The sequence below is a fragment of the Natator depressus genome, chromosome 8, assembly GCF_965152275.1.
Source record: "Natator depressus isolate rNatDep1 chromosome 8, rNatDep2.hap1, whole genome shotgun sequence".
NCBI lineage: Eukaryota > Metazoa > Chordata > Testudines > Cheloniidae > Natator > Natator depressus.
In genome coordinates, this window is record NC_134241.1 from 101,715,312 (window position 1) to 101,740,016 (window position 24,705).

The 24,705-nt window shown below is 57.7% G+C and overlaps 1 protein-coding gene across 2 annotated transcripts; it reads right to left on the bottom strand.

The window, feature by feature from the left end:
• Positions 1-6,009: 6,009 nt before the first annotated feature.
• LURAP1 (leucine rich adaptor protein 1) lies at positions 6,010-23,193 on the bottom strand. Of its 2 annotated transcripts, none has more exons than XM_074961819.1 (2): positions 22,999-23,193; positions 6,010-11,468 (listed from the first exon to the last, which is right to left on the bottom strand). In XM_074961819.1, exons 1-2 carry the CDS (start codon positions 23,191-23,193, stop codon positions 10,731-10,733), a joined length of 933 nt encoding a protein of 310 aa, XP_074817920.1. In that variant the 3' UTR covers positions 6,010-10,730. The 2 variants fall into 2 exon arrangements, with proteins under 2 accessions (XP_074817920.1, XP_074817921.1); XM_074961820.1 differs by lacking the exon at positions 22,999-23,193 and adding an exon at positions 21,923-22,174.
• Between the last annotated feature and the right edge of the window lie 1,512 nt (positions 23,194-24,705).

A 24,705-nucleotide genomic window follows, 5' to 3' on the forward strand; every position in this document is an offset into this window, starting at 1 on the left:
GGTGTCCGTGCGGTGCCGATCTCACACATGCACCCCAGCTGCGAGCACAGAGCTCATGGCTGCACACACCCATAGGCACACACCTGCAGTCCTAGGCACAGGGTGGGAAGGAAGATATAAGGGACGGGTCACTGGGGTGCGAGAGACGTTGGTGCCATGCCTCATGTCGCCACAGGCTTCCTGTGTGGTTTTAGGCAAGGCCCTGGATTGATCCCGTGCCTCGATTTCCCCGTCTGTAAAATGAGCTAATGCTTCCAGGGCTAAAATCTAACTCGCGATTTCAAGAGCCAACAGTGATGACGGCCGTCTAAGCACCCATGTCTAGACCAGCCGCCTTTGCAAAGCCGCTCTCCGTGCTTTGCTGCCCGTTTAAATCTTGGCATGGTGGCGTTTTCCACGCCGCTGGGAAGTAAGGCCGGGCACGCAAGGGCCTCTAACGACCTGTGAGTGCGGAGGCAGAGGGGTGTGTCTGTGGCATCCCGGCACCCATCGGCCCCACCTTGCTCTGGCAGATGCCGTTGCTTTGGGCGGGTGTTTCCTTGGCTCGGCCTTTGCAGCAGCGTCTCCTTCTTCCCGAGCGGCAGCAAGCACGTCGGGCGCCCGCCTGCCTGCCCCGCTCCGAGCCCGCAGCCAGCGGCAGCGAAGGTCCCCTGTCCTGGCGCGCCGACCCGGGAGCACCAAGGAGGGGCTGGGCCCCTGGTCGGGCCCAGTCAGCACCAGGGTGGGGGCACCAGGACGTTGTTCCCATTTGCACCCGTGCGCCCCCCTCCCGGCATCGCGCCAGCTAGCAGGCTTCCTCTACCCCGACGCCGCTGCCTTCGTTGGCTGGGCGCAGAGGGGGCCCAGATCTGGGTATGTGATTGGGGGGGGGGGCACGTGGAATACAAAGCGCGGGGGCCTGGCCAGGCCCAGCCGGTCCGGGGCGGGAGGCCGGCCGGCGTGGATTTCGCATTCCGGCCTCTGCCGTTCTCCTGCTCAATGGCAATGCCTTTGCGTCCAATTAGCCCGAGACAAGGCCGGGTCTGGGCAGCGGCTGGGCTAATGACCCCCATGCAACCCCCCTACCCCATCTCTTCGGGGAGAGACCTGCTTGCAAATATGCCCCTCCGCTAACAACCCCAGACAATAGCCCCTTGTACACGCACACGCCCCCGGCAGCCACCGAGCCCGAGTTATTTGCCTAATCAACGTATTTATGCAAATTAGTCCTCGTTAGGCCCCGTGGGAGGGGAGAGGTTTTTAAGGGCAAGCCGGGCATGGCACCTCTCCTCTGCCTGCATCCTGGGGTTGGCAGCAAACCCATCCGCGGAGGCCATCTGGGTTTTCAAGTGTCCCCCTTCTTCTGTTTCCATGGCAATGCCCGGCGTTCTCCTTGGAGGCTGGCTCGGGGGGCTTTGCTCTGGGGTGGGTTCAAAGAGCAGCCGTCGGCGGCTTGAAATGGACTGGATTATGCTGATCCTGAGCCCCCAGGCAGCTCTGCCAATGAATCTCAGTCCTGACCCACAGCCCCCCTGCTCACAGCCCTGGCTCCCCACACAGCTCAGCTGACACCCCTCAGTCCTGACCCACGGCCCCCCTGCTCCCAGCCTGGGCTCCCCACACAGCTCACCCGACACCCCTCAGTCCTGACCCACCGCCCCGCCCCCTTCTATCCCAGCCCTGGGCTCCCACACAGCTCAGCCGACACCCCTCAATCCTGACCCACAGCCCCCCCTTCTATCCCAGCGCTGGACTCACCACACCCAGCTCAGCCGACACCCCTCAATCCTGACCCACGGCCCCCCCTTCTATCCCAGCGCTGGGCTCCCCACACCCAGCTCAGCCGACACCCCTCAATCCTGACCCACAGCCCCCCCTTCTATCCCAGCCCTGGGCTCCCCACACCCAGCTCAGCCGACACCCCTCAATCCTGACCCACAGCCCCCCCCCCTTCTATCCTAGCCCTGGGCTCCCCACACTCATCTCCATCAATGCACCTTGGTCCCGACTTGCAGCATGTGTCACAAATCTAGGCCTGGCCCACTCCCCGCCTGTGCCCATCACAGCCCTGCCAGTGACCCTCAGCCCTGACCTCCAGCAGCCCCCTGCTAGCCCAGCCCTCCCCGCCATCATCCCCCAGCGCTGCCCTTAGCCTGCATTTGGCCAATGCCATTGGCACGCAGGCACCCGGTCAGTGCCAGGCGGCTGGTTCAGGCCCAGCTCTACAAGAGCTAACGGGGGGACGTGCCAACCCTCGAGGTGGGGAAGCGCTCCCGGCTCTCCAGGGCTTTGCTCCCGGGTGGTTTCTCCAGCCCCCCGCTACCGGGGGGGGGGTGTTTCTACCACCTCCCGCGGCCTCCCAGCTCCTCCTGCCATCAGCTCCCGCCTGCGTTTCCCCTGGATCCCCACTGCCGGGCGCGCAGCCAGCGCTGAATGTTTGACGTGTCCTCGCCGGGAGCTATTTCAACCACACCAGGTACGTTGGGGAGCCCCAGCTGCTTCCCGTGACCGTCCTTGGCCACCGCGGCTCGCCAGGTTCCCAGACTGGTGCCGCAGAACGTTTACACAATGCTCCAACTGTGCGCTGGGAGCCGGGGCCGGTGGAGGGGGGGACGGGAGGGGGGGGGGCTTCGCCCTGTAATTTGCTGCCTCAGCAGCCCGCATGGCATCCGTACACCCCCTTGGGGGACGTGCCCTCACCCTCCCGGCGAGGTCATGAGAACGCTTTCCAGGCGAGGCGAGGGAATGCCGCAGCTGTTTAAGAGAGGGGCTGGATCCCTGTGCGGGGGAGGGAGGCCGGGCCGGTCTCCCCATACGGGCTTTGGCCCGGTTCACTATTACTGAGCTGGGATTCATTTCAGACTGGCCCCCTCCCGGTGCCGCGTGGGCGGAAACAAGGCAAAGCCCTCCAAGCAAGTAGCTGATCAGCGAATGAATTGCTGAAATGGCTGAGCTATAGAGGTGGCAAATCTTCTTACAGGGCTGGGAAGTGAAATGCACAAGGGGAATGTAAGGAGAGATTTCCCCAAAGGGGGTTGGTGCCTCATTAAGTTGGAGGCTTTATCACTTTTTGATTAGCCTGCTATTATTATGATCATCACACCGTGGATGGGAGCGATCAAGCTAAAGGCCAGATCCTGCCCCGATATTTACACTGAGCAGGATCTGGATCTGGTTTAGACAGACAGCACAGGGGCGGACCAAGGAAGACCGGGACAAAAGGAAAACTTTTATTTTGAGAGCATTTAGAGCAGTGTTAATTTGTGTCAGGGCTGAGCCCCGGCACCTCTAGGCCTGGCAGTTCAGAGCCCCTGCACCTCTAGGCTTGCCATGTCAGTGATGATCGTAAAAAACTTGCTTGAACCCTGGAGACTAATTGCTTAAGCCCCGGCACGTCTTTCGTTACAAATTAAGCGCTGATTTAGAAACACTAGGTATAGTAAAAGTTGAAGCCAGTTTCCATTATTAGCCTGATTTCGATCCCCCTATAAATGCTCCAAAAGGAACCTGCTCTGCCTGAAATGCCCCGGGGTGCATCTCGGCCCCAATTAGCGTCTTCGTGGAAAGTTTGGGGGAGACTGAACAATGCGTTGGGAGAAAAGGAGTCCCGGTTTCCTCTTCCGAAAGCTTCTGAATTCCTTGAGCGATTGTTCCGGTACAGGATTGACCTGGGGAGTTTAAACACCTGTTTTGAATGACACCGCAGGGCAGATGAGAGGGTCTCTATGATTAGTGGTCGGTGACACACACAATTGCTCACCAGGGGCCTCCCTGCCAAGCTAGGGAAGTTTCACCTGGGCCCAGTTCTCTAGCAGGTAAAGGATCCCTGTCCCAGCAGCCTTCAGGGCATTTCAGTTCGCCACGGGTGAACCTGAGCCAGTCAGAGATTCAGTGGAGACACGCGCCCTAACATCCAGATGTTTCTCTCAACTAGCAGGCTGGGGGGGGGGGGGTCTGCAGATCTTATGCAGAAAGATAATTCCGGACCTTCCGGCTAGGACAGAAATAGCCCAAGAAGAGCCTCTCAGGTGGGATTTCAGAGCATCTGCTCCAGAGGGAAGGGCTGAAATGTAGGGGACAAGGTCAGTTATCGGGAGGGTGGGAAAGGAAATGGGAACTCTCCTGGCCTCGAGGAAAAAAAACCCTCGGGGGGAACGTTGGGTTTTATTTCGTCTACGTAGATTCCCCTCCAGCGCGGCTCTGGTCTCTGGGGGAAGGGTGCGCTCTGATTTGAAACGGGAAACGGACACAAAAACTTCGGTGAACCCCATCGAGTGGCGCCGCCAGGCTGCTTGGGCGGCACCGGGCTCCGGCAGGCGGGGCACGGGACAGACTCGATTCGGAGCCCAGGCGCCAATGCACGGCGTGGCTTTAGGCCTCATCTAAACTAGGGAATGCCAGCAAATAATAATGCCCCCTTGGGCCGCCGTTTATTTCAAATGCCCGCTTGGGCCGCCGTTTTAGTCCAAGAGGAAGACAAGCTGCTAGTATTTCTCCCCTCAAATAATTCCCCATTATTTTGTTTTTTCACATTTGGCTTCCCCTGGAGGGGAATTCCTGGCCTGCAGGGTGAGCTCCCCTGAAAAACACTGAGTTCCTCTCGGTCCAAAACCTCCTCCTCTTTCCAGCAGCCAGGAGGCTTTTTGAAGGGCGCACCAAACCGTGGTTACATCCTAACGCCTGTCAGATCTACGCCACCATGGCAGAGGTCATAACAACTGTCTGTCTCATCAGAAGTACTCCTCTGGCCCGCCACGGCCTCTGGGTGCGTCGCAATCCGGAGGCAGGGTAGTGGTGGGCATCCCATTTTACAGATGGAGAATTGAGGCAAGAGACACTAAGTGACTCACCCAAGGTTGCCCCGGCAGATTGTGACACAGCAGTACGTTGAATCCCTCTCTCTCAATGGCTAACGCCCTAACCACTGGACCGTCCTGCCTCTCATCAGTCACCAGCGCCTTGGCCTGGTGTAGAATCAGTGGGTGAGATTAAAGGCTCCCTTGGCTGTTACCAATTTACAACCCCCCCCACCCCCCGCCGCCGCCCAATTTAGGTTTTGGAGCATCTATGGGGTTTTAATCCTGAAGGAAAACAGGAAATCCTACCTAATTCTGCTAGCCTTGACATCTGCGTTGCCATCTGCAAACGCTCGTATTTAAAAGCAGGGAGGCATAACGCCGGTTAAGACTGGAAAGTATTCTTGGAGAATATGGTTTGCATTTTCCTTGGAACACGTTGTGTTTTTATGAGCAACTGCTCTTGTGACTGGAAAGAAACCCACCCCAGTCATTCCGGACTCGAACAGAGAGTACAAATCGGTCAGATCAGCCCACAAAAAGGGGGTCTCTCGGTTAGCTATGTCCTCTGCTCTCTCCTTAGTCCAGAAATGCTCCTGGGCAGAGTGGGCGGGTGGGGGGGGGGGTCCAAGGGGGAAATCCCTGCTCTAGAGAGCCATGATGCCTGGCTCTGTTCTCAGAGCAATAGGGTTGCTATAGGAAAATCACCAGCACTCTGATTTGTCCCATCTTCCAAGGGCTCTACCAAGTCTTCTCCAGTAGTTAGGACTCTCTTAACCAAATCCTGTTAGTATCTGAGCACTTCACAATCATTTAATGCCTGTCAGGCCACCACTGTGGGGTAGGACAGGGCTGTTACCCACATTTTACAGATGGGAAACTGAGGCACGGCCCAGAGCCTCAGGTTTCCCATGGAATAGTCTAGTGCTCTAACCACTGGACCATCCTTCCCCTCTTTTCCCTTTCTCCCCACAGTCCAAAAAGCACCAGCCGTCAGCACCAACTCCCCACATCACAGGAGCAACCTAAAGGACCCCACTTTCTAAAAGCTCCTGAGGGCGCTCATTACCTAAGAGACAGCAAAATACCAATCTGCTTGTGGGGCAAATAACGCTACTAACGTTCCTCTAGACTCTTCAATTTGCCCGAGGGCAGAGGGCTAGAATTAAATTCATTTTTCCAATCACCATTTCAGCGCTAGAAACAAGAGCTGCTCGGAAAAACTTGGGGGGAACGATTCTGTCAAAACGGAATCGCTTTGCGAAACTGACACCATTTCGCTGAAAGTTCAATTCGGAGGGGGAAAACGCGGGGGGAAAAGTTTTGACAACATTGAGACGTCCCGTTTTTACATTTCTGGAACAAAAATGTTCACGTGTTTTCCTTTCAAAATGGCTTTTTGTTTCCAATTGTTTTATTTGGTGCTATATGTTCTCCTAGAACACTTCCCAAAAGTTTTAAATCGAAACACGTTTTGATTGTGTCAAAAATAAAACCGTCTGACCTATCCAAAAATAGCTTTTTTCAGAAGTTTCCTTTGCCAAGAATTTCCAAATGTTGGGGGTTGAGCTGGAGCTAAGCCGGATTTGGAAACCTCAAAATCCTCCGCGAACTGGAATTTCCATTCACCGTTTCTACTAGAAACGGCCAGAATGCCTTCCAACTAGATCAACTCCAGACAACGATCATGGTACGTTTCCTGGTTACTTATGGGCAAATGGGAGTTCCCCCAAAACCAAAGGCTCCCCCACTGTAAACTGATCCACACATTGCTCCCAGCCTGGGCCTAGCTAGACTTGCATGTCAGAATGCAGAGTGAAGGGAAGAGTTAGGGTGAGTGGTGGTTGCTTCGGTGGTCCGTCATCACGGTGATGAGCACGGTGTAAATACCTAGAGGCTGGAGGTAAGCCTTGCTAAGGGATGGTGCATACCGTGTCTGGATGCAGAGGACAGAATGATGAAACAGCGTCCCTTCCCTGCTGCTATGTCGTGTGTAACCTGGCTGCTGTGTTAGGAATTTCTGCTGTTCAACTTCCTGGGTCAAAATCTCCCCCTTTTCTGGGGACGAGAGGAAGAAAAGCAGGCCATATTTAGTGCCTGTTTTAGGAGGGTTATTGTTTATTAAGCAGGCTATTCACATTGACAGTGGTTTTATTAACAGCATTGGCCAACCCTGCTCCTGGAGCGCATCCTGACCTGTGTTTCCTCCCTCCCCCAGGGTACCGGCTCGCTACCCAGCCGTCAGAGCAGAGGTGCCCATGTGCTGACATGCAACATGGCAAAGGAAGCATTAGTTGGCACAACATGGATAAATAAAGCAGGGTGCCCCCTTCCCCGGCAATGGGCCGCCACTGCTTTCAGGTGCTTCGCTGGTTATATGGGGAACGAAGGTAGCTGTGTGTACACGCGACGTGTGTGGATGGCAGCAAACCAGGAGAGGCTGGGAAGGGCAGAGACAGACAGACAGCCTCTTGGGATGGGTCATTATGGAGTCAGTCTTTTCTCTGCCCCAGCGCTGGTCCCGGGGATGCGATACAGGAAGCTTCAGGACTGCCGGGTTTTGTCACTGTGGTTTCCCGAGGCCAAGGTGGCCTTTCGGTTGCCCATCCCCTTCCCATGAATTTCAGTTTTGTTCCGCTTTTGGCCAGTCCACGTACAACCCAGCCCTGAGGATCCAGCCTTGCTGCTGTGGGGAAATAAGCGAGATGTGGATCAGCTGCACTGGGAAGATGCGTTTTAACCACACACAAAAAAAACAAACCACCACAAATGAAGGTCAGGGCTCGGTAGTGAATTAATATTAAGAGCAATATCCAAGGTGCGGCTGCCAAATCCTGGAGGGCTCAACGGAAGAGGAGTCAGAATTCCCAGTCATTCAGGTGGTGCCATCCCGGGCTGAGCGCCTTAGGAACCTGGCAATCCGGGTGCAATTTGGGCACTGCTTCTGGGTATGAGGACAGCGGGCAGCCATTGCGCTCACAGATTCCTGGGCTGAGCATAAGCAGGTCTCGAGTGCGTTCAGCAATCCCGTCGCCCTTACATGGGTCAAGGAAGGGACAATGCTATGTCGGAACCCGCTTCTCCTTTTCTCCAGTTGCCGAAATTTACACTGCCGGGATTACCCGTCCCTTACACTTGCAGGGGGCCTGGAACAATTTGTATAGTGGGGTGCTGAGAGCCATTGAACCAAACTGTAACCCCTGGATATAATGGAAACCACTTCAAACCAGTTTCAGCACACTTGTGTTTACACGGCCTCCCGTGGAAGTGCTCTGGATTTGCAGCAGCATCAGGGAAAGGGAATCAGGCCTGCAGGGTTCTTCCGGACTGCGATTCAGACCGTTGGGACGAACCTCCCAAGCCAAGCCACGTTCAGCACAGAAGGACAAAGAGCGGGTACGCCAGGCAGAGGGTCTTTCTGCCTCGCCAATTGATTTGGTGTTCAGCGTCGGTCCGCACCAGAGGGGAGCGGCAACGGTTGGGTTGGGCTTGGAACAGTCACAAAGAGAGAGGTCTACGGCGGGTTAGATGGTCTCATGTCTCCTTTAAATTATCACCCCATTTGCCTTGCAGGTATGGGCTGCTAGGTCCCCAACTCCTGGTTATCCACCCCTAGGTTATGACTGGGGCAGGTTTCCATCTCAAGATGCAATGCAAAGTTGTAGGCCAACAAATGTCCAGGCTCAACTTCTACCCAAAACGGAGAGGCGTTTGGAAACATGAAGAAAACTGGTTTAAAATGCAGTTCCGATGGAACGTGCCCACATAACAATGGCACAAAGCAGCTCCTTGGGTGGCTTCGGATTCGCACTGGTTGATTTTAATGACAAAAAAGTTTTAATCACTTTTCTGCTTTCAGCCCTGGATTAAACCCACCCCGGCTCGGGAAGAACGACCTAGGTGTGCCAGGGCGAACACCTCAGTTGTACCTGCTTGCGTTTGCAGTGCAATTCGGCTGAGCCAGACAGGCTGGATGGGAGGTGAAGCTGGACTTGCAGATCCCCGGGCAAGGTTGGGCCTGGGCAGTTACAAATTTGATCTGACCCGATATGCACGGGGGGGATTCTGTGCTCTGCCAAGAGGTGCTGCCGAGAACCTGCCGTCCAGAGGGGTGTTCTCGAGACTTTTAAGCCACCTTTGCACCCTGATCATAGAATCATAGAAGACTAGGGTTGGAAGAGACCTCAGTAGGTCATCTAGTCCAACCCCCTGCTCAAAGCAGGACCAACCCCAACTAAATCATCCCAGCCAGGGCTTTGTCAAGCCTGACCTTAAAAACCTCTAAGGATGGAGATTCCACCACCTCCCTAGGTAACCCATTCCCGTGCTTCACCACCCTCCTAGTGAAATAGTGTTTCCTAATATCCAATCCAGACTTCCCCCACTGCAACTTGAGACCATTGCTCCTTGTTCGGCTATCTGCCACCACTGAGAACAGCCGAGCTCCATCCTCTTTGGACCCCCCCTTCAGGTAGTTGAAGGCTGCTATCAAATCCCCCCTCACTCTTCTCTTCTGAAGACTAAACAATCCCAGTTCCCTCAGCCTCTCCTCATAAGTCATGTGCCCCAGACCCCTGATCATTTCCGTTGTGGACTCTCTCTAATTTGTCCACATCTCTTCTGCAGTGGGGGGCCCAAAACTGGACGCAATACTCCTGATGTGGCCTCACCAGTGCCAAATAGAGGGGAATAATCACTTCCCTCAATCTGCTGGCAATGCTCCTACTCATGCAGCCCAATATGCCTGGCTGCATTCTTATCTTGGGCTGGTCTAGGACCCCTATAACATAGGCACTCCTGGGGGCCTGTTTAAGTTACAGCAACCTCCCCAGGCTGTCCCATGGTCTGCAGCACTGCCTAGAATCCACCCCCAAACTCCACTCTGAGCCCCCCTCCCAGCATGCCCCCTGCGCCAGGGCTTGCAGCAGAGTCCTCGGAGGGCAGCCCTACGGTTGTTCTCCGCAGTGCCTGCCCCTGGGGAAATCCCCACCTGACTGCAACTGGGGCTTTTAGGGGCCCTTTAGGCCCCCCCAGCCCTTTCACCTGGTTTCGAGGGGCAGGAGTGGGGCGGTGAGGATAGGAGCGGGGTGGGGCAGCAGGCGTAGAAAAGGAAAGCGTAGAGGCTCTAGAAACAACCCGGATGCGTTGTTGAAACATGGGGCTCCCTCTACAACCACTCCGCTGTCCTGGCCCAATCCTCCACTGAGATCATGCCCAGCCCGCGACATCCCCGCCCCAGCCATGGCAAAGGCTGCAAGGCCCCAAGTGCTGACACGCCCCGCTCCAACAGGCTCTGTCTGCAGGACCTCCATGCTCCCCGGGCTGGGCTCCGTCTGCCTCCTGGTGCAGCTCTACTGGCACGTCAGTAAACACCCGCTCCGGCCAGGTAGGTAGCGTATTGGGCCCATTTTGCAGAAGGGTAAACTGAGGCATGGCAAAGTTAAGGGGCTAATGTCCCAGTCGGAGGCAGAGCCAGGAATAGACCCATGCTCTAATCACTCCACCACCCTCCCTTCCTTAAACCCAGGGTGACGGCTGACCGCAGGATCGAACCAATGGAGAAGAGCTCTCTATCCTGCGCTAGCGTCTGCACTAATAAAAGCGGGGTGAGCCCCAAGTGCCTTTATGGGAGGTGCAGCCTTGCTCCTCCCATTACCCCCCTAGTGTGATCGCCCTTCTTTGCGATTCAGGAGAAGTCCAACTTCCCGCTGTGCAGCGCCACGGTCTGGCATTGCGCAGGTCCCACGCCGACCCCAAGGGAAACGTCACGTTGCAAAGGGGACGCCGTGGGGAGCTCCGCAGGCTATTCCCACCAGTGCTCGTGGGGAATTTTGAGGAAGCCCAGTGCAGCCAGTTTGGTCTCCCCCTCCGTACGCCGAGTGCTCATCTGGGCGAGGATCGGCCGGGCGGGCACGGAGGATTCCATGCGGCCCCTCGCGAGCCGGGTTCCAGAGGCTACAAGAAGGTCACATCGTCCTGCGACTGCACCCAGCGCCAGTGGGCGTCGTACTCCAGGTGGAGTTTGCCCTTGAGCTTGCAGGGCTCACAGTCGACTTGGCCGTTCCTCCAGGCCGCCCGAGCTGGGCTGCTCTTGCTCAGCCTCTCCCCCTTGGCCTCTTTACTGGGTTCCAAAGCAGGAGCCTGTCTGCCCAAGAAGCCGTTGGCCACCTGGGGTGGCTGAGGGCCAGCGGGCTGCTTTGCTGCTCTGGCTGAGTCCCTGGTGCTCTGCTCCTGGGCAGGCCGGGCCAAGGAATGCTCCATCCGGAGCCACTCCGGGTCCGCTTTGCATTTGTCCTGCGGGCTGCCTGGCTTACTGGGCAGGCCCCTGTCTGGGTCGCTCCTGGACCAGTCCTGCTCCAGCCTGGCCGGTGGGATGCCTGGTCTTCCCGGCGTGGAGGACAGGACAGGCTCCATGGCGCCATGGCAGTACTCGTCCATCTCGTCAGCCAGCGTGTCCAGGTAGCTGCCAACGGAGATGCTGTCCAGCTTCTCACTGGGGTCCTGCAGGCTGGTCCAGCTGCCCCGGCGCGAGGTCTCCTGGCTCTCCACCAAGCTGTACTGGCTGCTGGCCAAGCTGCTGCAGTGGCTGGTCAGGGTCCCCTTCTCCTCCAGGAGCCACTTCACGGCCTCGATGCCCTCGTTCACCACCACCAGCTGCTGCAGGATCTTGACGTCGATGGCTCGCAGGTAGGCCTGGGTGTGGAGACAAAGGGAACACGGGTCAGCCTATACCCCAGAGTCTCCCCAAGGGCGCTCGCTGGGAGACCCACCCCCACACTCTGGAATTAGAGCAAAGCATTACAGGCCTCAGGATGCTAGGCTGGGATGTGCCCCCGGCAGAGAACAGAAGAGACGGAGGAGCCACCAAAGCCCTTCCAGTGGCAGGGCATGGATTGACAATGTGCCAGCCTCGTGGGGGCCCACAGACCCCTCTTCTGGCCTTCTCTGCTACCGTCCACTGGGCCCACTCCTCCTCTCACCCTGGCGCAAGCCGGGTGCCGCTTGACTGGGGCTACACGGCTGTCCAGGCAGGGTGAGCACGAGTAGGGGCGGGCCTCGCATCGATCCCGTATCGAGGGTATCCTCCATGGCGTGCAAGGCACAAGGAAAGACAGTCCGTGTCCCTGAGAGCTTATTGTCAGAGATGGCCAACTGAAAGCCACTTAGTCCTACTGTGCCTCGGTTTCCCATCTCTACAAAGGGGATAACAGCATAGCCCTACCTCACAGGGCTGCTGGGAGGGGGACAAATACATCACAGGCTGGGAGGCACTCAAATATGACAGGGATGGGAGCCATAGATACACAGAGCAGCTAAATCCATCTCCGCCCGCTCCTCTCGAATCCACAGGCAATTTGGCCGCTCCAGCCCCCAGCAGAGCTGGCAGGATGGTGTGGAGACGGGCCCTGTTGGAACTGGCAACCCCCAGGAGTCTTGCCAAACCCCACAGGTTCCTACAGATCACCACCTCCTCTGGCCTCCCTGGCAGTGGTGCCTGCGGGCGCCCCACCTGGACAAGTCTAGTCTGCTTTGACACTGGAGGGGTCTCCCTGAAAGAGGGGGATGGGAAGGGGAGTGCTGTAGCCTTTCTTTTCATACCCCCAGAGCAGAATGTAGAGCAGCTCAAAGGCTGCTCTAACCTACCCTGGAGGATCTGAGAACATTGGAAGCTCAAGGGGATCATAAAGCCACCCTCCTGCCTCCATTCCTACGCTTATGGTGGGGATGGGGTAACAGACAACGGGGCCCTTGGAGGAACTTTTGGATGTGGGCTCGGAGAGCAACCAAGGAAGGGCTGTTAGCACTGGCCTGGGCCTAGTGAGCTCAAGCTCTGTCTCCCACAATCCCCAAGGGCAGCCGCACCCTGCCTCCTCCTGCTCCTCAAATCACCACCCCTGGGGCCAAATTCGGCTCTCTGACACTGGCGTAACTGCACCAGAAGGAGTCACTCCAGAGTTACCCTGGCTGGACTCAAGAGTATAATTCCCCTCGGACGCGCTAGGCTCCTGCCCCCCCACCGAACCACTCACGCCATCCCACATCTCAATTGGGAGCGGGACGTGGAGTGACGGGCCAGGGGAAGACGCAGCTTGGCGGGAGGGAGGGGAGCGTGGGCTCTCCCCACATGGTCACACACCAGAAAATAAATGCACGCTTGGTCAGCTGCCCTTTGGGAGCAGCCGGAGTGCCGAGAGAAGGGCCGGGCAGTGAGGAGGCCTTGCAGGAGCGGACAAATAGCTGTGTGCAAGGGGGCTGGGGAGATTGCTTGCCTCCCACCCCCGCCCAGATCTGGATCAGCCCCAGCGGCTGCTGGCCGGCTCTGCCGTCGGATTGGCTTTCGGGGGGATGCGCAGATGGGAGGGGGTGCTCGGAGTCTGCGGCGCCGGAGGCCAGCGCGGGAGCTAGATGGAGAGAGTCGGATGGCCAGCAGACGGGACCCGCTGCAGCTTTGAGGCCCCCGGCTCGATTCCCCCGCTGCTGCGAGCGCGGCACACGTCCAGCCCATTGAACTGGGAACGCTGGCCCAGCCCAAAGCCCTCTTTGGCGGGGGGGAGGCATCTCCCACAGTGGCCCCTTCTCTGTTGGGGAGCAGCCCGGGTGAAAGCAGCACCCCCTTCCATAGGGCCAGCTGCCCCAGACGCAGCATGTGGTGTGTGGACAGGAGGGGGCGATCACACGCACACCCCAGGCACCATCCCTCCGTGCCCAGGCCCTGGCACGACGGCACCGTGCTGCCTTGCAGAGATGTCGAAGACAGGCAGCCGTCCTAAGAGTCCCGTGGCATTTTCCACTCGGGCATGGGGGTGTTCACCCCCCACGGGTTGAGGCCTATTTGGCCTTTACCTGCCTCCAGCCCCCCGCACCCCCCCGCATCAGCTTATTAGCCCTCTTTACCTCCTGTCCTCACCCGCCGCAGGAGGGCGCAATGCTTTGGTCACTTCCCTGGTCTTGGCTGGTGCAACTAGGCTGTAATGTAACACCAGGAATAGCTTCCTCCAAGCAGCAGGTGGGGGGCATGGGTGTGCGTGTCCGTCCCTACCGCCCCCTGCTGCAGGGGACAGCCCTGCTGTGTGTGTGGGGCGGGGGTGTCTGTCTCTACACCCCTCCCACCCCCCGCTGGAGGAGACAGCCCCGCTGTGTGTGTGTGTGGGGGGGGGTCTGTCTGTCTCTACACCCCTCCCACCCCCCCGCTGGAGGAGACAGCCCCGCTGTGTGTGTGTGGGGGGGGTCTGTCTGTCTCTACACCCCTCCCACCCCCCCGCTGGAGGAGACAGCCCTGCTGTGTGTGTGGGGAGGGGGTGTCTGTCTCTACACCCCTCCCACCCCCCGCTGGAGGAGACAGCCCCGCTGTGTGTGTGTGGGGGGGGGGGTCTGTCTGTCTCTACACCCCTCCCACCCCTGCTGGGAGGAGACAGCCCTGCTGTGTGTGTGGGGAGGGGGTGTCTGTCTCTACACCCCTCCCACCCCCCGCTGGAGGAGACAGCCCTGCTGTGTGTGTGGGGGGGGGGCATCCTCTGCCTGTCTGTCCCTATGGCCCCTGCTGGAGGGGACAACCCAGCTGTGTGTGGGGGGGGAATTTCTGTCTCTACACCCCTCCCGCCCCCCCGCTGGAGGGGATAGCCCCGCTGTGTGTGTGTGGGGCGGGGGTGTCTGTCTGTCCATCCCTACCGCCCCCTGCTGCAGGGGACAGCCCTGCTCTGTGCGTGGGGGGGGTGGCGGGGGGGAGGAGATGACATTTTAACTAGGGCCTTAAACTTCCAACAGCGTACGGGAGCGGAGGGAGGGAGGCTGGGGGGCAGGGTACGACCCAGAGGACGTGACAAGGGCGAGGCGGGGGCTGGGGGAGGGCGCGCCCTGCTATTTGAAAGGCCATGCTTTGAATCGCTGAGGCGGGCCAATTGAGGGCTGGGGCCAGGCCCGCTGCAGCATCAACCGTTGCTACAACATCTGGCTCGCGGACAGAAATCCCATCCTGCCAAGACATTCCTGGCCGTACGCCCCGCTCCCTGCCAAACGCGGCTCTGCTTCCCCGGCGTGGGCCGGAAACCCGCAGCCGGGCAGGGGGGTAAAGCAAAGCTAGAAGAGGTCTGGGGCGGGGGGACTGGCTGAGGAGGCCTTCTTGGAAGATCAAATCAGGCTGGGTGCGGCCGAGCACTGACCCAAGCTGGACACGGCCCGGAGGGGCGTGAGTGCCAAGGCAGGAGAGGAAGTGTGACTAAGGATGAATCCTCCCCCTGTGCCCCAGCACCCCCAACGCAGTGGTTCTCAATCTATTTATCACTGTGGGCCGCATACGCAGCCCCCGGTGTGTTACCTGGGCTGCAGGCTGAGAACCACGGCGCCCCCCACAGTCCCCTATGCCCAGCACCCCCCGCCCAGAGACCCCTCCACGGAGCAGGGCCAGGAGTAGAGCCCTGGGCGTGGGGCCTGGCAGCCGGAGTCTGCACCCCAGAGCCAGGCAGCCAGACCCAGCGGCACGGGGCCGGACCCCACACTCCGTGCCGCGGGGCCAGGCACCCACACACCGAATCCCACCGTGCAGGGCCAGGCAGCCTAAAACCTGGGGGTGCTGCAGCACCCCCCCCAACCCCTACGACTCACCGCCCCCACCCCCTCACTGCCCAGAGCACCACCACCCCCAAACCTGCCCAGAGACCCACTCCCCTGCCCCCCTCACCCGCCCCCTGCTGGCAGGAGCACTCCCACAGGCTGCCAGATGCCATCTCCCCCTCAGCCAGCCCCTTTCAGATCCTGGTGGAAAATTTTGAATTTTTTTTAGCACACAGCTGGGCGGCAGCTGTGTGCTAATTAGGCTGTGAACCGCTGCCCTAAAGGGACGGGTGGAAACCCCACCACACAGACTAAAACGCTCCTCTCCCCAGCTGCCTACCAAAAGCTAGTCACAGGCGAGGTGAGCAGTGTGCTGGACTGCAGCTAGCAGTGGTTTCCCTGTCTCCGGGTCCTTCCCGTATCCACCTGGTGGCTCTTGGCTTCTCCTTAGATTGTAAGGTCCTTGGGGCAGGGACCGGCTCCTTGGCAGCTGCTTGGAGAAGCCCAGGCGCGATAATGATCATGGGAGCGTTTGGACCCAGGCCGCACAGGGATTCGGGGAACAGGCTGGAAGGGGCAATCCCGCATTGGGACGGGGTGGATGAGCGAACGCAGGGCTTCCCAAATGCAGCGGTGCACTGGCTCAAGATGCTCTGTCCCCCCTTCCAAGAGAGCGGGGCCTGGGGCCAGCCAACCCTGTTCCACGATACGGCCCATTTAAGGACGCCGGTGCTCAGTGGGGTCAGGTGTTAATCTGGGAGCTACCTCCAGAACAGGAGAAAACCCACCAGGTAGGGGCCTCCCAGGAGGACAGAGAGCGCACCTTGAGGTGGAGGACAATGGGTGCAGGGAAGCACCGGGTAGGGAAGCCTGCCTGCATCACCACACAGTGGCACAAAGGGAAGCCAGGGAGTCCCTTGGCCAGGAGGAAGGAGTTGTGAGCCCAGGGCAGGAGACCTGTGGGAAAGCCGCTCCCAGAGCTGCAGTGGGACTGCCAGGGCTCCCTGCCTCTGGGGGAACTGGGAACCTACAGCCTTGGAATGAGGGTGAATTGGAGCTGAAGCTGCCTGGGGACCGGGGAAAGCACCCCCCTTCTAGCCTAAACTCCCCACCTCTCAACCCCACCTAAGCCCTCCCCACCCCGTTACACAGACACACACACCCCCACCCAACCCCCAGAGCCCTCTGCTCTCCAGCCAGACCCGGCCCTCATTAGATCACGGGGAGGGGAAATGGTTTTCCCCAAACTCAAAACTTTTGGGGCTTTAAAAAGTTTCCCATTCTCCATCAGTACAAACTGGAGCCCTTGTAAAGGTTTTCTTGAAAACCCAGCAAGAGACCCCCCACCCACCCCCGAATAGCCAGTGCCGGGGGAAATCACTGGGCTGTGCGAGACCTGGATCGGGCTATTGGCGATTCCAGGGTAGGCCTTTCTCAATCTCGCCTGTCAAAGCCGTTCCACTTGGTATGTATAAATATTCACCGTGCTGGGTCTTGAACCTGGCTCACCCACATCCCAGCTGACTGCGCTGGCTAGCAGGCTGGGGGTGGGGGTGGGGGGGGGGGTTGACCAGAAACTCCACCCTGGCCCCGAGGAATCTCTCTCAAGGAAAGGTTCTGCGAAACTGGCGCATTCTTGCAAAAAGATTTGGTTTTGACAAATCCAAAAAAAAAGTGGGTCAAAAAATTCCCAACTAGCCCTAAGCCACATGTCCTCCAACCCTCCCACCTGTCCCAGCCCACCTCGCTCCTCTTCTCATTTCTCCCCAGATACATCCCCACCAGCCCAATTCAATGTACTGATCTTGGGGTCCCTAAATAAGGTAACCCTATGGAGGCCTAAGAGAAATGGACACTAAAAGGAGATGTTTGCATGTCATCCTTCAACCAGCCATTATTTCAGCAAGTGGGATGTGAGCCAATCAAGTTTGGGAACTGCTGACTTAATGCATCTTTTTTCCTCTCTGGGCATGTCTACCCTGCAAAGAAAATCCCCTGGCACCGAGTCTCAGAGCCCGGTCCAACTGACTCGGGCTCATGGGGCTGCAGGACTAAAAATAGCCGTGTAGACGTCCCAGCTTGGGCTGGAACCTGGGCTCCAAGACCCTCCCCCTCGCCGGGTTTCGGAGCCCAGGCCGAGATGTCTACAGTGCTCTTTATAGCCGGGTAGCTCCAGTCCTGCAACTGACCTGGGCTCTGAGACTTGGCACTACAGTGGATTTTCTATGCAGTGCAGAGGTACCCGCTGACTCCATATTTACCATCCTCCTTCCCCGCTCCTTTCTCACTGTCTCCCCACAAGAGTGGCCTAAAACACAGCACCCTCATGCCCACACCTGGGACCACAACCCCTGCCCACAAGCCAACTGTGGTCGCGTCCTGGCAACAGAGCGACCCCTGTCGTCTCCAGCGACTGAGCTTAGCCACATGGCTGCTACCTTACTCATGTCCACCTCAGCCCCGGTAGGAGGAGAACGGGGGGCGAGGGGAATCCGGTAGGAAACGTCCCGCTAGAGTTTCCTTTGAGCACTCAGTAGGACTGGCCTGGGGCTCCACGTTCCACGCTGTTGTGGAGGAGGGGGCAGTATGACTGATCAGTGAGCTTGTGCTTGACCCCAAGGGCCTGTCTTGACAGACCTCAGCAAGGGGAAGCAACAGATGGAGGAATCAGGGCTAAGGAAACATTGTCCAGGAAGTGTTCACAGGCCTCCGGAAAATACAGAACAAATGGCCTCTCCACAGGTCTCCAGCACATTGCACCCGACTCCCATTGTTCCCTTTAAAAGACCCGCAGCTGCGTGTTCTTTAAAGAGCCGCTGCTGTCATACAGCAGGATTTCCAAGATGTGGGGTGCATGGGGGCTAGCAGAGGCGGGAAGGGGCACAGATGGACCTCTTTACTGTTCCCCAGAGTCTCAGCTGGTACTTGAAATGCAAAGGCTCTAGCTGCTATGGTGGTGAAGACCACTCTTCCAATGGGAGCCAAGTGTAACCGCCGCAGCGATGTCTGCAGATAGCCCGACACACTGGCTCCCAGAGGTGTGAACTGCGCCCCATGCCAGTCATTTACATGTCAACATTGCTGACTATTTCACTGCTCATCAGGGCATGCGAGGAAGGGCGAGATGCTGAAGATCTACACCAATCTTTCCCGAAGTGGAGGAGTGCGGTGGCAGGGTTCGGGACTACATGAACCCCTGTCTTAGAACGCGCCGTTCCAGTCTGGACCAAGCACCAGATTCGATACACAGCAGGCTAGATCTCTTTGCCATGGGTTCCAAACACGAGCATGTTGATTCTTCGCCCCGGCCCCTGAATCTTCACCCTAGCCCAGCTTCCTGCTCGGCCCAGCTTTGGTCTCTAACAACCAGGTGAAGCAAAATATCCCCCATGGGATTATTGCTAAGTATGGCAGAATGCTTTTGAATATCAGCTGTCAGGTATCAGTGGCTCCTTTAATCACCCTCCCCTCTGGGAATTCATCCATCTATTGACGTTTTTGTCTGTGATTTTGCTGTGACATGATCCACACAGATTAAAGAGCTTGGGAAAACCGAGTATGCACAGAGCCTATGCACAGAGTGGATCTCAGCAGATTCAGAAGAAGGGAGTTGACACTTATATGGATCTGGACAACAGCCGCAAGTTATATCAGGCAGAATGAAAAATTACAAGGCAGAGCTATAAACCAGTTCCCTGCTTTACTCCAGATTCATTTCCTCTCCCTGTGTCTCAGTACCCTATCTGAGAAATAGGTATAACAATTGCCCTACCTCACAGGGGGGCTGTGAAGCTAGGTGAAAAGCTAGATCCTGCAGCAATGGTGAGCTCGGTAAGTACCAAAGGTAGCCAGAATCCCACTGGGTTTATGCATGAGAAACAGCCAATGAAACTAACTGGAAATGAAATGTGAAACTGACCAGTTGGTAAACAGCAGCAATGGTGAAAAATAGGTTTTTAATAGATCTCCATTCTCATGATCCAAGGCGCTGTCAGCAACACAGATGAGGAAATTAGTTTGTAAACATAGCTGGGCTTTTGTTGATGGTGCCTCTTTAAGAGGAACCAGTGGTTTGAAGCAAGTTGAGCTGGCTTTCCCTGCGGTTGGAGGTACTTTGTCACTATCACCAGCCATGCACCCGGTCAGCGGCAGGGAAAGGAGGCTAAACGGGCATGCGTTTTGAGCAGAAGGTTAAAAGCGGTTCAGAGCAGATGCCACCCGCACGTGAACCCAGTCAAATATAACGAAGGCGTGAAAGGTGAAAATATGCTGGTGTTCCCCTAGTGCTTAAGATCCCTCGTCTTGCACTCAAGATCCTATTGTGGCAGGCACTGTGCAGACCCAGAAGCGTCCCTGCCCTCCGTCACCAGGGCGGTGGGATAGGTCAGTCCATGCAACACGTTCAGTGCTTGGTCTCTCTACCAGCAAGGATGTTTAAATGGCACCATAATTCCCGTTAGCTGCTGCCAAGGCAAGGAGGGCTCCCCACTGCTAAGCATGTTGACCCAACTGGCTCCCCCGCCCCAACCCTCCTACCCCATTTCAAACTCCCCACTTTGGTTTGCAACTTTAACAAGAAGTGGAGAGCGGGGCTGATGTACGGGCAGTTTAGTGCCTGGCTGAGCCAGGGTGGCGGTTTCTTCACAGCATAATGGCGAGGCAAGATTTATCGACTCAGAGACCCGGCTCTCTCAAAGCCGCAGCAGGCTGTCTGTCCCCCCAAACGTGGCATGTGAAAGAGGATCAGTCAGGATACAACAAAACAGGCCCTGAGCATTCCTTGGTACAGCAGGGAGGAATTTGGCCCGCTACATAAAAATCCTCCCACGTTACTCGTAATACCTTAGATTTTTAAAGCTGAAAGGATATTGTACGTTTTCCCCTGAGGGTTTCTTTTTAGTTTGCATGTGCTAGCACAGGAAAGAGGAGTTTGGGTTGGAGGCCATTTGGGGGAATGTTTAATACTGATCATTAGCGCTTGGGCCCTTTTGGATCCAAATCCCAAGTTTCCCCAGAGATCAATGAAGGGGAGAGGTTTCAAATTCAGGTTTCTGGTTCCAGATCTCATCTGCTAATATACCAAACATACATAGCTGTTATCACAATGCACGTCAGAAACCTGGGGCCTTAAAACTCCACTCACATGCAGCTGCTTCTGGGGTGGAGAGCAGCAGCCAGACATCTTACAACAGGAGTATTTCTCTCAGGCAGCACATTTACGTCCCAGGGTTAGTACTTTGGAAGGGAGACTTCTCTGGATGCTGCAGGGAGCCGTGGTGACTATTTTCCCTTCTATGCGAGTGCTGAGGGGATGCTCTTGCATGGCGGTGGGGGTCAGCGCATTGTTGGAAGCCGTGTCTTTCCGATGAGAGACAAACCTGAGGTCCTAACCCCTTGTAATCGTTAAAGAACTTCCACTAGAGTAAGGGGGTTGGAAATTGGCCAGTTCACTGCACCCAAAGTGGATCATTCACCCTCCCCCCTCTAAGCTCCCACCGCCGGCTGTCTCCTAAGTCATCCAGCAGCTGAGCTGGGAGTCACTCGCCAGCTGTTTCCTTCCTGCCTTTTGCAGCGTTAGGGTGCTGTGCGCAGAACACAGCTGACGATGCGGGAGGTAGAACAGAGGCCAGCTGCCCCTTCCCAGAGGTAAGTAGGGTGAGAACATCTATCATCGACAGCGAAAAGAAGCGACTCAAAAAAGCAGCCGATACGTGGAAGGAGAAAGGTTATTTCCGCTAGCCCCCTTCTCTCTCCATCATGAGATTTTAAAGATGAGTCAGTCTTGACTGTTCTTTTTGGGAAGAAAAACCTGCGTACCAAGGTTTGGCTGGATAATAATATTTTGCTCTTCTGTGCCCTCTTGTCTTCAAGGATCTCAAAGCACTTTACACTCAGGAGCCAAAAGTAGCCCCGGCCAAGCCTGCTATGCGGTAGGGGAATGTGACTGCATCCACATTATAGCAGGGGAAACTGAGTTATAGGCCAGATGAGAGACTTTTGCCTGAACAAGAAGCAAGTGGCAAAGCCGGCAACAGAGCCCACAAATCCTCTGCTTTAACACGAGCCACGGGTTGGAGTTGCAGGTGGGGAAACTGAGGCATAGAAAGAGCTGAAGTGACTTGGCCAAGAAATTCAGTGGACAAGCCAGGAAAGTCATCCAGCTCTCCTGAATCCCCGCCCTGTGGTTTAGCCACAAGACTTTGCTCCTTTCCGGAGGAGAAGTTTTTAAATGACAGGGAGAGCAGTAATATATATCTAGACACCCCTTTAAAATTTTTTGCTTTTGCGGCCCCGCTCCCCAGTCAATTAAAGTGTTCAGTTACCAATGTACCGATCAAATCAAATGCCCCACAAGCCTTATGCAAAAGCAGGAGCTGGTGCTAGTGGACATGCAGGACCCCGGGGAGGGATAGCTCAGTGGTTTGAGCATTAGCCTGCTAAACCCAGGGGTGTGAGTTCAATCCTTGAGAGGGCCATTTAGGGATTGGGGCAAAAATTGGGGATTGGCCCTGCTTTAAGCAGGGGGGTGGACTAGATGATCTCCCTGATATTCTAAGCTGCTGCGTACTGATCCCCTTAGGAAAGGCAACTCCTACCTGTGCTCTCATCATCAGTGGCTCAGCTAGTCAGAGTAGTTGGTGTTTCCATCCAGAAACGCCAGAAGGCACTAGTCTAGCTTGGGAGGAGGAGCCTGATCCCGAGAGGCGCCGACAGAAAGTGAGCGCGTTGGTCATGTGTGAACAGCACAGGCTGGCTAACAACACCCGACCTCCTTCTGCGTCTCTGGGCCTGCAACTAAGCCAAGAGCTGAGAATTGCACCGGGGAGCTGGGAACTCCAGCCTGGGTCTGGCATCTCCTCGAACGTCCCCAGGCTCCGAGCTCAGAACCGGGTTATCTCCCGCCCTAACCGACCTTCCCCTGAGCCTCTAGGGTCTAGAGAGGAGAAGGGCCTAAGCACCCTGGTGATGGGCACAGCAGAAGATCAGTGACACACACACACACCCGTCAGGGGGCAGACAGTGGGATTATTGTCCCCAAACTTCCCATGGGTCAGAGAAGAGGGGAGGATATTGCCCCAGAGGGCCAAGAGGCAGAAGGGGAGTGAGGGGGTTGTGGCCCCAGGGCGAAGAGGAGAGGAGATGGGGGGGGGGGAAAGGGGGCAGAATAAGGGGGAGGCTGTGGCCCCAGGGGCAGAGCAGGGGGAAACAGGGTCTGTGGCCCCAGGGAGGAGGGGGAGGAGGGGCTGTGGCCCCAAAGAGGAAGGGAAGAGAAGAGAAAAGGGGACACTGTAGCCCCAAGGGGCGGGGGGGGAGGGAGATGGGAAGGGACATTTAGACCCTAGGATGTGGGGGGAAGAGATGGGGGGGCTGTAGCCCCAGGAGGCAGGTGGTGGGGAATGGGGAGGGAGATTGGGTCCCCAGGGGATGGGGGACAGGTAAGGGGGAGGGAGATGGGAAGGGAGGTTGGCACCCCAGGGAGTAGGGAGAACAGATAGGGAGCAGGTGGGGGGGGAGTTGGGGGCTGAGCCCCCCCGGAGGTGGGGGGAAGACAGGGGGAAATGGGGAGGGGGGTTGGGGTCCCAGGGGATGGGGGGGGAATTGGGGGCTGTGCCCCACCCACCCGGGGGGGGGGCAGGCCAGGCAGGACCGAGAAAGGGCCAGTCACACTCACCAGTTCCAGTTTCAGCGCCTTGATCTTCCCGGCCAGCCCCCGGCGCTGCCCCCGGGCCGGGCTCTCCCCGAGCAGCGCGGCGGCCGGGTCCTCCCGCAGCCAGCGCACCAGCCCCTCGGGGGCCCGCCGCCCCACCTTGCTCTCCAGCTCCTTCAGGTCGGGGGGCAGCGGCTCGCCGCAGCCCGGCCCCTCCATCCCGCACGCGGCGGGGCCGGGCGAACCCCCAGCGGGGAGCCCCCCCCACCAGTCCCCGGGCTCAGCAGGGGGGCAGCCCCCGCAACGCCGCCAGCTGTCCCCGGGCGCCCCGCATCGCGCCCGGGGGGCGAGCCCAGGACCTCCCGCCCCCGCCGCGGGGCTCCCCCCAGCTCCTGCCCCCCGACGGCTGGGGCGGCTTTAATGCAGCATCAGCCCCACGCAGGATCCCTCCCCCCCAACCCTGGGGGTGCAAAGGCAGAAGGGGGGCCCTGCAGCCGGGCTCCCCGCTCCAGGCAGCTCCTGGGGCGCCCGCGACCCCCCCGCCCCGGCGGATCCAGCCCCGGCCTCGCCTCTTCCACCTGCCCGACTGCAACCCGCCCGGCCGCTGCGGAGACTCCGCTCGCCACCCGCCCGCGGCCGTAAGGCCCCGCGTGCAGGCGCAGCTGCCTTATTTCTCCGAGTGGAGAGCAAGCGAAAAGAGGGGGCGGGGCGGAGCCCGCTGCGGACCAATCCTTGGCGCCGCAGGCAACGGGGGGATGGGGGAGACGCTAAAGGATGGGGGCACCTCAGAGCTGCCACCTCTTTTTTGGCTTCCATCCCCGGGACTGGGAAGGCTTCGTAAAGATCAGGTCTGTTAGCCCCAGCGGGGGAGGGAAAGGTTAGCCGGCCCCTTGGGGGTATTTGCGTGCCTAGGGGCTGGAACTAGGGGGGCTGCCGCACCCCCTGGCTTGAAGTGGTTTCCATCATTTACAGAGTTTACAGTTGGGTTCAGTGGCTCTCGGCACCCCCACTATGCAAGTTGTCCCAGTACCCCTGTTTGCCAGCCAGAGGAAGGCTGGGCCAATGGGCAGGGCATTAGCCTAGCGCTTGGCAGACCTGGGTTCAAGTCCCTGGTCTATCACCAGCTTCCTGGGTGACCTAAGCAAGCTCTCTAGGCCCAGGTCCTCGCCGGTATTGGGCTGGCAGCTGTCAGTCTCAAAAGGCAATGGTGTGAGTGCACCTCTGTTACTGTCTCGTGCTGCAGTGTCTCCAGTCGGATGGTCATTCCTGAACTTTCAGCTCATACACCTAGGCGGGGGGGGGGGAGAGAGACACAGACTTGCCTTAGGACATAAAGCCCCCCCTTGGCAGTACCAAGGGTTCCAGTTGGAAGACAGCACAACCGCAGGAGAGGGCAAAGTTTTCTCTGCAGCAGATCTGGGTCTGGGTTTTCTCCCCAGCCTTTGTTCAACCAAGAGCTGGCTGGAGTTATGCCTTTGTGGGTGTTGTTCATTCCAGTGGGGAGCTGGCATGCCCCACACATGGTGAGCGGTGGGGTTCCTGGTTTAGTCACCCTGTGCCTGACCCATGGCAGATTGTGCTGGGTTACGTTTACCAGTAGCAGTCCTTACATGCCTGGCCTGACCTAAGGTCCAAGGTATGTAGGCTCCTAACTTCCATTGATTTGAAGAGCTGGGCCTTAGTCTTTCCTGGTTCCCCTGGTTCCCCCTGCACAGTGGGGATAATTGCACT